Source organism: Eretmochelys imbricata, chromosome 3, assembly GCF_965152235.1.
Source record: "Eretmochelys imbricata isolate rEreImb1 chromosome 3, rEreImb1.hap1, whole genome shotgun sequence".
NCBI classification, from domain to species: domain Eukaryota; kingdom Metazoa; phylum Chordata; order Testudines; family Cheloniidae; genus Eretmochelys; species Eretmochelys imbricata.
This window is the reverse complement of record NC_135574.1, coordinates 154,707,369-154,721,673: the sequence shown is the minus strand read 5'-3', so window position 1 is coordinate 154,721,673 and position 14,305 is coordinate 154,707,369. Positions and strand designations below refer to the sequence as shown.

Sequence of the window (14,305 nt, the reverse complement as noted above, 5' to 3'; positions counted from 1 at the left end):
TGACATACAAGAAGATTGGAAATCTCAGGCACCGTGGAAGCCAGGAAGCACATCTAGGCAGTTGCTGTAATTCCCAATCCCCTTGACTGAGTAGTTGTGCCCCGACACCCTGTATCCCTCCAGTACACAGTAAAACCTGTTTTAAGGGACCTCTCCAAGGGGCCAGCAAAAATCAGCTCCCTGATCTTTAACTAAATGTTAGATAACAATATCCTGGAGACATTCAGGATCCCTTTGTGGTCTCCATTTAGATCCCTTTCTGCATAGGGGTGCTGCTCCTAATGCAGGCTGCACTGTTCCTCGGCCTACCTGGGGTGATGGTGACATCCCTATAGCATGGGGCTACAGCTCTGTGGCTTACTATTTAAGAGGACTTAAAACAAGTGCTGCCAAGAGATAACAGTCCTGAAGACTAGAGACTGGCCACCGGAACCATTCCTCCCAAGCCCTCTTTTTCTCCCCATTTCTCATAAAATAGGACCCAGGTCCAAACCATCCCAGCTTTCAGTTTTGCATCTCTAAAGCCCAACCCATGTTGCTATTTCCACAAACGCTACTCATGATGCTATCATCGATGGAGGGGGTCAATGCACCATGAATGCCTTTCACTTTCCCCTTTGAAAACTAAAAGCCATATCCCCAGCGAGAGGAAAAAAGCCTTGAAGTCAACGGACTTACGCTCATTTATACCAGTTGAGAATCTAGTCCTTAAATGTTCATTTTTGTTTTACTCTGATGCATTAAATAAAGACCTGAAGGGGCTTTTTCCTGATTAGTTTGTTTTTTTTTTTAAGGGCAGGTGTTGTCTACTCCCGTTTTTCCTGGAAGACTCGGAGGGCTGTTGTGAAGATAAATTCCCAGCTTGGTGATGTTGACCATGTCAGTACCGGTGTGGATTTGGGATGGGGGATTCCATTCTTCTCTGCCACCTATGAACGATCCCTGCTTGGGCTGTGTGCAGCTGTCAGGATTAGGCCCATAACTGATGGGAGATACAACAGGTTTCAACAGAGCGATTCAAAAAACCTAATTAAAAAACATCACACGCACACTCCTGCCTGTAACATCAGAAACTGGCTGCCATGATTTTAGCATTAAGATGTTATTGTTCACACTGGGTTATGAACTGGTTTTTCCAAGGTATACGGATAACAATAGCTACCAATTAAACTAATGGTTTAAAAGGCCCCGCTTAAACTAATATGAAACCAAATACAATTTTTTAAAAATAAGGAACTAGACCAGAGGTCCCCAAACTGTCAGGCGCACCCCCTGAGGGGGGCATGACGGGTCTGGGCCAGTCCCCATGGGGAAGCAAGGAGGGAGCACCACCCAGCTCTGCTCTGGCCCCACTCACAGCTGCAGCCCTGGCTCCTGGCCCCATCCCCTGCCTCGGTGCTGTTCTGCATCTGGCCGTGCACCTGGCTGCTGGCCCCCACAGTGGTCCGGCTGTGGTTCCACTCCTGCCCCCATCCCCATTCTTGGCCTTGGGCCACGGCTCTGTCCCCAGCCCAGGGACGAGGCTGGGGATGGGAGCAGAGACACACCCAGCCACTGGCCCAGCTGCTTCCCTCCACTACGGCCCAGCTGACCTTGGCTTGGTAAAGGCTGCCACCACCCAAATGCAAAACCCCCTTGAAGCCCAGGAAGGCGCACTTGGGAATTCCTCCCTGTGGGGTACCCTCAAGCATTTTCACCCCCACCCCCACCACTCCGGGGAAGAGCTGAGAAAGAAAACAAAGGAAATTAGCTGTTGCCACCAGCTAATTAAACAACATGCACAAACTTCCTAGGAAATTAAAAATCCAATCCTGTTCTTTAAAAAGGTAAATTTTATTAAAAACAAAAAGAAAGAAAATACATCTGGAACTTAGGCTTTTGCTAGATTTTAAAAGAGCAATTCCAAAAATTAAGCACCCAAAATAGCTTTCTTGGGGGTTCAGCTTAAAGGTTACAAGCAAACAAAGCATCTGGGGTTAGCACAGAGGAGTTCACTAGCCATAAGAAATAAACAGAAATAAGCCTAATCGCGTCTTTCTAAACGTTCATGATCTACTCACACATTTGGGGGTTCCAAATAGTAGTTCTAGGTATGATCTGATGCTCTATGATCATACCTGGCTTAAAGCTTCTCATAGCGTAACTGCTCCCGGTTCCCCTCTTTCCCAGAGAGCCACAACAGACAGACAAAGGGAAGTTTTTTTCCCCAATTATAAAAAGAGCCTCCCATTGGCTCTTTTGGTCAGGTGCCCATTCCTTTCCTTTTACCTGTGGGCTTGTTAACCCCTTTACAGGTAAAGCAAATAGAGAACAGCTACTAAGAGGAATTTTATAGCTAACTGGCTGGCTGGGTGTCCATAAAAGGGAGGTCCCCCCGCCCCTTTATGTATCACACATATAGATGATATACTCTTTTACTTTTGATGTATGTTTAATGTTTATTATTGTGTATGTACACATCAGAGGTAGTCCCAAAGTACAAGATTCAAATAGGAGTAGGCTGTGATCCGGAACTGGGTGAAGGACACCCAACGTTATGGGATTCAGATCTGAATATTTTGTTTGGGTACCTAGTACACATGCCGGTATTTTAAATATCTATCTTTATCTATATTTATAGTTTTACTCAGTGCACGATCTTTCATGTACACTTTTTCCAAGACACAAATAAATAATGCAGTCAGAGGGTTAAATAATGAATAATAGCAGAGAGAGACATAAATTCATAGATTCGAAGGCCAGAAGGGACCAATGTGATCATCTAGTCTGATCTCTTGTATGACTCAGGCTATAGAACGTCTCTAAAATAATTCCTAGAGGATAGAAATAAAGAAGCATAGGCAAAACAAGAGAGAGATAGAGAGTTTAAGATGGAGAGTCAATGAGTCGAAGAGATAGTGGGTCAGATTAATTGACCTCACTGGAGTTACATCAGGGATGAATTTGGCAAATTATTTATTGATGAAAGACCAATTTAGTAATTTGCACTGAAACATCCTCAGCTAAAGCATCATCAGAAGGGCACAAACTTCAAAAGTCAAGCATAAAAGTATAATTAGGCAGGGCCAAAAAAAAGAATTTGAAGAGCAACTAGCAGAAGACACAAACTCACTGCAATTTTTGTAAGCACATTGGAAGCAGCAAGCCAACCAACCAATCAGTGGGGACAATGGAAGATTGAGGAGCACTCAAGGAGCACTCAAGGAAGACAAGGCTGTTGCAGAGAAGCTAAATGAATTCTTTGCATAGATCTTCACTGCAGAGGATGAGAGGGAGATTTCCATACCTGAGCCATTCTTTTTAGGTGACAAATCTGAGGAACTGTCCTAGATTTGGTGTGTCAATAGAGGAGGTTTTGGAACAAACTGATAAATTAAATAGTAGTAAGTCCCCAGGACCCAAGAGTTCTGAAAGAGCTCAGATATGAAACTGTAGCACTACTACTAACTGTGATATGCAACTCAGCCTCTGTACCAGATGACTGGCAGATAGATTTTTTTTAAAAAAGCTCTAGAGGCAATTCTAGCAATTACAGGCCAGTAAGCCTAACTTAGTACTGGGCAAATTGATTAAAAGTGGACTAAAGAACAGAATTATCAGACACACAAATGAACATGATATGTTGAGGAAGAGTCAGGATGGCTTACTTAAAGGGAAATCATGCCTCGACAATCTATTAGAATGATTTGAGGCATTAAACAAATATGTGGACAAGGGTGATTCTAGTGACTATAGTATTCTTGGACTTTCAGTACGCCTTTGACAACGTCCCTCACCAAAGACTCAAAAGCAAAATAGATAGTCGTGGAATAACAGGGATGGTCCTCTCATGGATCAGTAACTGCTTAAAAGATAGGCAAGAAAGGGTAGGAATAAATGGTCAGTTTTCACAGGGGAGAGAGGTAAACATTGGGGTCCCTTAAGGTTCTGTACTGTGACCAGTGCTGTTCAATATATTCATAAATGATCGGTAAAAAAGGGTAAACAGTCAGGGGGCAAAGTTTTCAGAAGATACAAAATTATTTAAGACAGTTATGTACAAAGCTGTCTGTGAAGAGTTATAAAGGGATTTCACAAAACTGCATGATTGGGCCACGAAATGGCAGATAAAATTCAGCATTGATAAATGCATAGTAATGCACATTGGAAAACATAATTCCAACTATACATACAAAATAATGGGATCTAAATAAGGTGTTACCACTCAAGAAAGATGTTGGAGTCATCGTGGATAGTTCTCTGAAAACTTCTGCTCAATGTGCAGCAGCAGTCAAAAAAAGCTAACAGAAAGTTAGGAACCATTAGGAAAGGGATCGATAATAAAACAGAAAATATCATAATGCCACCATATAAATCCATGGTATGCCCACACCTTTAATACTGCGTGCAGGTCAAATACAGTGCCAAATACAAAGATAAAATAATCTTTCTGCTCCTACTTTAGATTCCTCCATTTATGCATCCCAGGATCGCGTTATTTCTTTTGGCCACAGTGTCACACTGGGATCACACACCTTAGGGATTCATTTTTATGAGGTGTCAATAGATTGTCAAAAGCCTGATTTTATTTTTTCCTTAGCAGAGAGACGTTTCCAGCTTGGCTGTAGCTAAGGTAAATTGTGGGAAGATGATAATAATGGAGCTGTCATTGCTGAGCTGCAATTACTCGAATGTCAGGGCTTTGAACACAAAGTGCCCCACAAACTGGCTGGCATGCACTTCCTGAAGGGGATGGCAGGTAGTAACAAAAATAGATGGCCTGCAGATTCACAGCTATTTCAAATACGGGCAAAACCCAGGGAAGTGTTTTTCTTTTCTTCACTAAAAAGTGAAAGGTGCTGCCTGACTGGAGCAGGGGGACTGAAGGCCTCCATTTATCCACAGAAAAGGTATTACCACAGGCAATGCAGGCTCCTCCCATAACCCACTTCCCCCTTTTGTGGCTCAAACCCTGTTCCTTGGGCACTACTTTGGAGGATGAGGTGAGGGAGCTCATGCTCCAAACCCACTGAGTTACTGGCTTCTCAGCTGAGGCTCCGAACACAGGGGCACCGTTCAACTATGCGGCAAACGTTTCCAAGATTCCAGTCAGCTCTAATTTTATCTGTCACTATTTTCCTACCTCTGCTTAAATCAAGTGACATCAAAGGCTTTATTGCAGTATCAGAATTCAATGTCAACTGGCAGGAATTTGGTAGAGACAACAGCACCTTCATTTCCAGCCATTATATAACAAGGATGAAAATAGCTCGCTCAATGCAGTCTCTCCCCCAAGTGGAGAGACAAGTTTCTAACAGCTGGTTTTCAGTCAGATCCAGTACATTCTATATACATACCCCATTCCACAGATACTGCATGTTCAGCCACTTGCAACCAGTCCCATTCCGATGCACCCCAGAATCATTTGCTCCAGCTCTCGCAGCATTTCAGAGAGGCAGCACAGGGGGTTGTTTACAGGGTGCTACTTCACCTTCAGCAGCAGAGTTGGAAGATAAGTCCACTTCCCAGGTCTTGCCCGTCTGTGCTCCTCTCCCTGCACTCTAGACGTCATTTGGATTGAATAAGCCAGGAAAATGTTCTGTCTGAGGTCACCAGCCTCCATTCCGCTCATTTCCCACCTACCATTTCTCTCCTTTCAACACTTTCAAAATTTTCCTCTTTTTCCCAGCGTTCTCACAAGTCCCCAAACCACATCCTCAATATTTACTCCCCTCTCAAGTGCATGTCTCTGCCCCACCATCCTTCCCAGCCTGGACACATTATTCTCATTTCCCTCCCCCTATCAATTCTTCACTTTGCTCTCTATCTGCCTTCTCCTCCGCTCCCCAAAGGTCCCCTTGGCTCTGGCAGGTTCTACTGTTGAAATCTCACATGCACTGAGGATTCTGCAGTTGCATGTGCAAATCAGGTAACGGGGCTCATAAGCAGTTAGATGGATTTGGGCACCACTACCTTAATTGCATAGCACAAGCTTCACTGTAACTGTGCACACAAACTGGACATGTGACTGCATACCCTAAGCTGTCTGAAAATCAGGCCCTAAATAGCTGCTGTTTGCTAAGGAGAGAGTAGCAATTTCTGGGAGGAATGATGAGGTTTGCAGTGGATTAGCAATGTACTACTATATTGTGCATCCCTTGATCCCAGTCTTCAATTCATTCACCTTTGTCTTTCAAATCCCTATTACAGAGTAAAAATACTCCCCCAAACAAGAAAACAAACAAAATAAAGAGTCAAGACAACTCTATCCCCACCCTGGCATCTGAACATTAGCCTGCCCCTCCCTGTGCTTGGTCCCAACCCAAAGGGCAGAGTACTGGAGTTTTCCTCACCCTATTTTTTAGAGCTATTTTACTCCCTTATCATGACAACAGCTCTTACCTTTGGCTAGCAGGATGGCATGTAAGTTGCTATCTGTGGCCACTGTCAATGCATCACTCCATTGCTGAACTAGCAGGGTGGTGAAAGTGGGGCATTCAGTCTGCATCTAGCCTCCAGGAGCCACAGTGGATTAGCATCTGTGATGTACCTCAGTGAAATAGACTGGGAGAGCCTCAAGGTTGGCCCTAAAGCCCAGGGAGGGTTCTGTAAATTGGTGTAACGACTCAGCAGAAAAAGCACTTGCAGTCAGCAGGATCTTCTCCTCAAGGATTAATGTTCTAACAAAAAAGGTAGGGTGGGTTAGTGAATTGGCCCCTGGCCACTGAATCAGGCGATCCCAGTTCTGTTTCCAGTTTGGCCACTGATCTGATGTTTGACCTCTGGCAAGTCACTTCACCTCTTTGTACCTCTTACTCCCCCACCCTTGGTCTTGATTATGTAGATTGTGAGCCAGGGATGTCACATGTTCATGCTGTACCTAGCACAATAGGCCTCTGATGTTAGTTGGGGCCTCTAGGTGCTACTGTAATAAAATTACAATAAGCATAAATTGACAAATGCAGAAAGGAAACAGGAAACACATCGTTTAGCTTTGTGCCAGTCCTAGTATCCTGGGTGGGGATCCCATTCCCAACTTTCCCAAAAGCATTTTGTCTCTTCTGTTTCCCAAGCAACCACTTCAGTTGTATTCCACATGTTCTCCTGTTCAAGAGGAGGGAGAAGCGGAGCTGCAGTTAGCCCACTGTTCACCAGGGAGCACCCCTGCTCCATCTTCTGTAAGGCACAGAGCCCCCTTGTCAGCAGGGGCAAAACTGGGTCATTCTGTGTTCTGAGTTCCCATCATATGGTGAAACAGCTGACACAAAAACCCTACCAGACAGAACCAACATACCGACAGGAAACACTTTATTCCCATCAACCCTGTGAAACAATATACACATAAGCAACACTCTAGGCCAGTAGCAAATTAAGAGTTGGTTACATAAATTATCTTTTAATTTGACTCCATGAACCCTACAACTGAACAAATAAAACTGACGGGGGGTGGGGGGTGGGAAGGCGTTCTTTTGCTATACACAAAAGCTTCTTTTCTCTTAAGTACAAAAACTTCCCACTATATCCACAGGGGCTAGAGAGAAGCTGAAGAAGAAGCTAAAACAAAGAACATTTATTCAGCAGTGAAGGGCTCTAGAGGGAGGTGTGCCTAAAGGGAGGGGAACTGTGAGGAGAGAGCACTTTGAGTTTGAAGGAGGGAGAAACAGGGGATCTCAGAAGATGCTACCCCTAAAAAAACCCCAAAACTTTAAAATAAGCTCTGCGTAGTGAACAAGCTCAAGTTGCTTGAAGGAGTAAATGTAATGCAGGCTTTGCTTATTTAACTCAGGTCATTCTTTAACAGTATCCCTCCCCCACAGAAGCCTCTGTTCAACATTTTGGCATTTGGTGTTCTCTGCAGTGCCTTGCTCCTTCTCTAAAGAACAATTACACACCACACTAAGCCTATGCCATTTTCACCTGACTTTTTGAACAATCTTCCAAAATTCCAAGTTCCAAGGCGCTGTAGAACACCTCAGAAGATACTAAATTCCTGGATGCTGTTAGAAGATTTCTGAAGGTGGTCAGTTCCAGGGCACTCCGTAATGTTTCAGAACTAGGTTCCTGGCTCAGAGAGTGCACTAGAATGTTCCAGAAGATTCTGAGTTCCTGGTGCTCTAGAACATTACATTTACACTACATTTCATATGCAGTTCTAAGTTAATCTAAAACACTTCAGAAGGTTTGAATCATTTCACCCATTCTTTACTGTAATAAAAGACCTCGGTGATGGGGGATGAAGGGTAATTCACAGAAAGATAATACAGAATGCAACAACATGTTAGACAACTTGTATGAAAAAAATAAAGAAATTTAAAATTCTCAGACTCATGGACCTCATTGGCTGGGTCCTTCTGTGCTGCTCTTTGGCCTTCTGACTTAAAGGGCAAGGCCCCATTTTCAAGGTCCTTCTATTTATCTGCTCTCATGGGCCCCATGTGCCTCACTCTGCCTGTGTTCAGGGTCCCATATATCTCCTTCTTTCTTTCCCTCTGCCTTTCAAGGTTGTGTGAATGTATGTAGGAGTGCTCAATTTTTCAGATCTGGATATACACCCGGGTCACTTTTTCTGCTTCCAGAGCCCCACCTCTCTCTCTCTTTCTCTCTCCTTTCCACAAGCTTATTGGTATGTCTATACTATGGCTAAGAGCGAGCCTCTCAGCCCAGGTAGGCAAACTCATGCTAGTGACACTCTAACAAGTGTGTTAAAAATAGAAGTGTTGACATTGTGGCTTGGGTAGCAGCTTGGACGCTCAAGCCTAGAGGGACAGGTAGGCTTCAGATCCCAAGCTCCAGCCTGAGCTGCAAGGTCCACACTGTTATTTTTAGCATGCTAGCTTGAGCCCCACTAGTGCAAATCTCCCAGCTCCAATATAGACATACCCTTTGTGTCCTGGGGGCAGCATAGTTCTCTCTTCCTCACTCAATTTATTTTCTCAGCCTGGAGTATTTGCCTCTCACTCTTGCTTCTGGGGCCCACTCATCCACACACCCCCCCCCCCCCCCCGTGTCTAAGGCCCATCTCTGCCTTCCTAAATGTGCCTGTGTATAAATACATTATTTTTTTTTTTACACAATTACAAATCACAACATTTATACATAATTCTTGTTTTTAAAAAATCTATGTAAAACCTCTCAGGAACAAAAGTTCAGGAAATAAAACCTTATAAAAATACATGATTTGTTTAATTCTACTGCAAAATATACTATATACATCTGGATCTATAAACTTATTCCTTTCTCCAAAAACACATAGAATAAAATCATTGCCAGTATAATGTCCACCACTTCATTTATCCACCCCATCAAGTGCCACACTGTAAACTGTCCTGAAGGCTACTGGGCCTCCTTCACTGGAGTTCTAAAAGGTCCCGGAGGGATTTTATTGCATGTTGTGGTTGGCTGGAAGCATGATCCTCTAGGCTGCGTCCCATCTCTTTGTACAGGCTTTTAGCAAGCTTGCAGACCACAGTCCTGACATTCCCGCTCCTACCAGGCAACACCCCATTTCCGATCATGTTGTTCAAGAAATACCAGAGAACAGGCAGGGTGTGACGTTCCACAGCCTGGGGTTTCCGAGGGTATACAGAAGCTACAAGCGCTGCAGGACAGAAGATAAAGCATCTTAACAATCAAGGTGGAAGCCCATCTTTATTTTTAGTTCCTCAAATCTATTTCTGAGTTCTGTCTGGAATCTGAATGCAAACGGTAAAATTCTCTATAAGCAAACTGAAATGATATTATCCATTAAATAGAACTATTGACCTCAAATTACCTTAATTTCTCCAAATCAGAGGCCTCATTCTTAACATGACAGCCCTAAAGAAGTAATTAATATAATTCTTGTAAACTGTTGGACAGATGAACCTTTGATAACATATGATAGAAGTGTCAAATTTCTATTTCCAGTAATCAGCTGTCTAAAATAGCTGTACCAAATTTCAAGATTATACTTCAAAAGGGCACTTGTATGGTTGAACTCCAATAAGAGACACTGTTGACCTTTTGGTGAACTCTGATGAAAAAACAAAGGTCTAATTTGGAGTTTCCTTGTGCTCAGTGGCCCATAATGAATGTCTGCTCTAAACTTCAAAATTCTAGCCTACAGGGGACTAAAATCTGATCAGAAAGATGGATGATCTATTGGTGCTTCTGATGGGAAGGTCTAATTTGAGATTTTTCTTGTACTTAGTGACTCATAATGAATGACTGTTCCAAGATGTTTAGCTATCTAAGGTACTAATATAGCCACCATGATCACAGTGTCTGGGTGCCTGATAATCTTTAATAGGTTTATCCCCACAACACACCTGTGATATAGGAAAGTACTATTATACCCATTTTACAGAGAGGAAACTGAGGCACAGATAGAGCACAAGTGACTTGCCCCAGATCACACAAAGGTTGTAGTGGAACAGGGAATTAAACCCAGGTCTTCCAAATGCAAGGATAAAGCCCTAACCACTAGACAATTTTCTTTTAACCCTTCCTGAGATGAGATTTCAATTTACTTTCCGAATTTGGATAGATGGCAACATTAAAAACAAACAAAAACCTGACACTACCTGGCATCTTTGCTGGCAGTTTCCACAGAGAGGCCAAGAACTGATATGACCTGGAGACTGAATTCTCATCAGTCTGATAGAGGTAAATTGAGGCACATTATCTGGTGATAGTGTGAGGGAAGCATACATTGCTATTCTGTGGTTAAAGCGATTTCATATTTCCAGCATCATAAGTCTGGCACCTTTCACCAGCATAAAAATTCACTTTTTAAAAAAATCAGCCTTAAATAATACTTAAACAACTGTAATAAATCAGCAAAGGGTTACAGTCCCTCATTAAACAAGAGATAATTAGAGCACAGATGCTATTAAATATAGTGGCCACCATGGAGTTTAGAAAAGAGAACTGCCTGTTCCCAATAAATCCCAGAGGGAACATCTGCTCTTTCTAAACTGGCCCCAATTTATATTTAAATGCTTTATTTGCAAAAAGAGATTAAATTGCTGTAGAATTCAATTCTGTGTGTAGAGAGATTTACTTTATGCAAATTACCTTTAAAGGCCCTGTTAGGTTTGCCATGGATATGGATGCCCTTAAGAGAGTCGTAATGAACAAGCAAACCGTATTAAACCTTGGATTAAAAGAAGCTGGAATAATTAACAGTAGATTGAGCCCTAATTAAAGCAAGGCTATAATTAGGCTGCTTTCAGTGTATGTTGAGAAGATCAATTTTACCATTTCTTGGCTGCCACTGGACATAAGCTGTGACTATAGGTCAAGAAATAGCAGCATTATTAGCTTGTAGGATTCAGCTGATGTGGAAATAAAACTATACTTACACACATTGAAATAATGGAAATGCAATGTCATGCTTCTGGGTAGAAGCTGATAGCCTGCAGGGTCAGGAAGGAATTGCCTGCTCACACCTCCAGCAAGGTACATCCTTGCAACAACCATTATTCACATGAACAGTCTGCACTCATGCTGGTAGTCCCAGCTTTTGTGGGATCTAGCCCAAAATGTTTGCCACAAGAGAACTCCTCCCCCAGAGCTCTTTGTGAGAAAGGCAAAACAGACTCCGAGAATAGCAAAATATCAGTGACTACAAAATGTTCCATAGCTGGGTGTGGGTGTTCGTAGACTGTCAGGGATAGACATTTGCCTAAGGAAGCAGCAGCTGTGGGCCTAGCTGTGATCTGACACTGCTGCCCTTTCAAAAACATTCAGGAGGCAGCCGGAATATTTTTAGTTTCTCTTTCTTAGGAGAGAATTTTGAGACCTCCCATCAATGATTCATAACTAGACTCTGAAAGCCCAATGCTCCACTGCCTTGCATCTTGTACAGTCATTTACACCTGTGCAAAGCATATGTAATACATGACCAGATCAGAGCAGGAGCATTTTACAAGCACTTTACACAGGTGTAATTGACTGCACAGGAACAGACCAAGTGCCCCCTGCTGTTCCACGGGCTATAGCTTTGTTAATGCATAGGGATTTCCTCACATCTGTCATTTCCCAAGAGTCTTTTTTGAGTTTAATCCAAATGAACCATGAAAAGTCCAGTTCAGCTGAGCGGTTTGTTACCTGACAGGTGTTCCGTGATCTCCTGCATGGCTCGACCACTGATGAAATGCACTCTGCTGGCAAATACTTGTAAAAGCAATGCATTATCTGAAAGGGACAGAGAGACATTCATGATCCTTGTTTCCTCTTTCTTGTAAGCAAAGAAAATATTTGCATCTTCTAAAATACAGCAAATTTAAGAGAATATGGGGGACATTTAATCTTCTCTTGATGTTAAGGTGGGATGGTTTCAAATTCAGAACAAAAGATCCTGATCCCACATCAGCATGTGTGAAATTCACCAGGGTGTAGAGTGCTAGCACAACTCCAACCCCCTACAGCTAAATCAGTCCCTCACAGTTTAAATGGGATGTAAGTGGCACATAGGCCTCGTGTTGTATTTCTGCAGAGAGGTAACTTTTACACTCAGTGAACATCTGTGCAAATTTAAAATCAGTTCCTCCTTCACTTACCTGCCAAGAGCTCATCACAAGATTCTGTGTTGTCTCTGCAAGAACAAATTATCTGATCACCACCGACATCTGCAACTGTCTTAGGTGCTTGTGATATCAAGAGCCATTGCAGAAAGAGAGAAAAAAAGACCCCATAACTCAGATCTTGGCAGGGAGGTTAAAAGAACTGATTTCCCAATATTTGGTTGTCAAATGTGTTTTTAATTCTTTATCCACAGCTTGTGATTGATGTAGAATCCTGGCTGTTGTTTTAAAACTATTGCACAAAGTGACCTACAATAGTTAGTTCTGCCAAGGTAGGCAGAATTGTTTTTGAATGGTAGTATTTGGATGAGCTACCTCGATGGAATATCTAGATGCCATAGAAAGTGAGGCTGATAGGTCGGTAGGTAACATGTTTCCTTCTGTATCAGCACTGAGTAGGGTGACCAGACATCAAGTGTGAAAAATCGGGACGGGGGTGCGGGGTAATAGGAGCTTATTTAAGAAAAAGACCCCAAAATCGGGACAGCCCCTATAAAATCGGGAAATCTGGTCACCCTAGCACTGAGTAGGGTGATCAGATGTCCCAATTTTATAGGGACAGTCCCGATTTTTTGGGGCCTTGTCTTATATAGGTGCCTATTACTCCCCACCCTGTCCCGATTTTTCACACTTGCTGTCTGGCCACCCTAGCACTGAGCCAAAGCCCCAACACAGTTTTAAGGGCACAGTATTGTTTAGGTGCCATCTTTTGTATGAGACATAACACTGAGGTCATTAATGATCACACTGTACTTTTTGCAAGCAGACAGTTGGGGTAATTGGCACTGGAGGTCTGGCTAAATTCCAACACTGGTAATTATATTTTGTCCATCAAAAATTCCAAATAGATGCTTCACTTCCAGCCCTAAACTGTTGTGTGGTATTGATATGTGCTTTTAAATAGTTGCGGTGTTCCACTCAGAGACGTTTACATGTCAGTTGCTGCTTTGAAACAATTGCTTTGAAATCCTGATGTGAAAGGTGTTCTAGCATTGCAAAATATTAGTTATTACTTTTGATCTCAATAAAGCTTTTCCATTCACCATTAAAACTATTGTTGGGACCCCTTCATTTTGTAAGGTGCTCAGTATACAGGCAATGCTCTCTTCCGAATTAAAAATTTGGAACAGGCTGTATATTTTGAAACAGTGCAAGCTTGCAAGAGTCAACAACCAATTTATACAAGCTTTACCTCAGAACTGTCTGCAGCACAGGGCACCTTTAAATGGAGGCTGGGAGTGAGAAAGCAATGCAGTAGGTGATGCTATTTTCAGTAACTCAGCTTTGACTCTGTCCAATAAATACTAGATTGGTTTCCTGGTTGCAAGACCGGCAGCTCAGTGTTAGCCACAGTAGTAAACACAATGAGATGAATCCTTTGCATTCTCATGTCATTTTCAGTACAGCAGTGCCAGCCTCCTTAGAAGGAATCTCCCTTGGACACCTGATGTTATATCATTAACACGATGCTTATTAGTACTCTTTGGTATAATGAGGAGTCCTTCCCTGTGATTTATCCTGGCAGAAGGGCTCAAGGCGCTATATAAAGCATAGTAAAAATGACTTAAAACGCATTTACAAATATAAAAGCCTCCCTGTAAAAGCTTAACAAGTAAAACCAGCCAAGGGGGTTAAAAAAATCATAGGTATATACTGGACTTTCCACACCAGATCAGACCAGTGGTCCATCTAGAATGAGGTTTTCAAAGGCACAGAGAAGAATTAGGCTCCCAACTCCCATTGACCTCCTATGGGAATTA

At 42.7% G+C, this 14,305-nt stretch overlaps 1 protein-coding gene across 1 annotated transcript in view; it reads right to left on the bottom strand.

Moving 5' to 3' along the window:
• Positions 1-9,326: 9,326 nt before the first annotated feature.
• The window catches only part of TOGARAM2 (TOG array regulator of axonemal microtubules 2), a 45,390-nt gene continuing 40,411 nt past the window's right edge, over positions 9,327-14,305 (bottom strand). The window contains exons 18-19 of the mRNA XM_077811916.1: positions 12,070-12,156; positions 9,327-9,577 (exon numbers count right to left, since the gene is read on the bottom strand). Of these exons, the coding sequence (XP_077668042.1) occupies positions 9,327-9,577; positions 12,070-12,156 (338 nt within the window). The remainder of the gene's footprint in view (positions 9,578-12,069; positions 12,157-14,305) is intronic.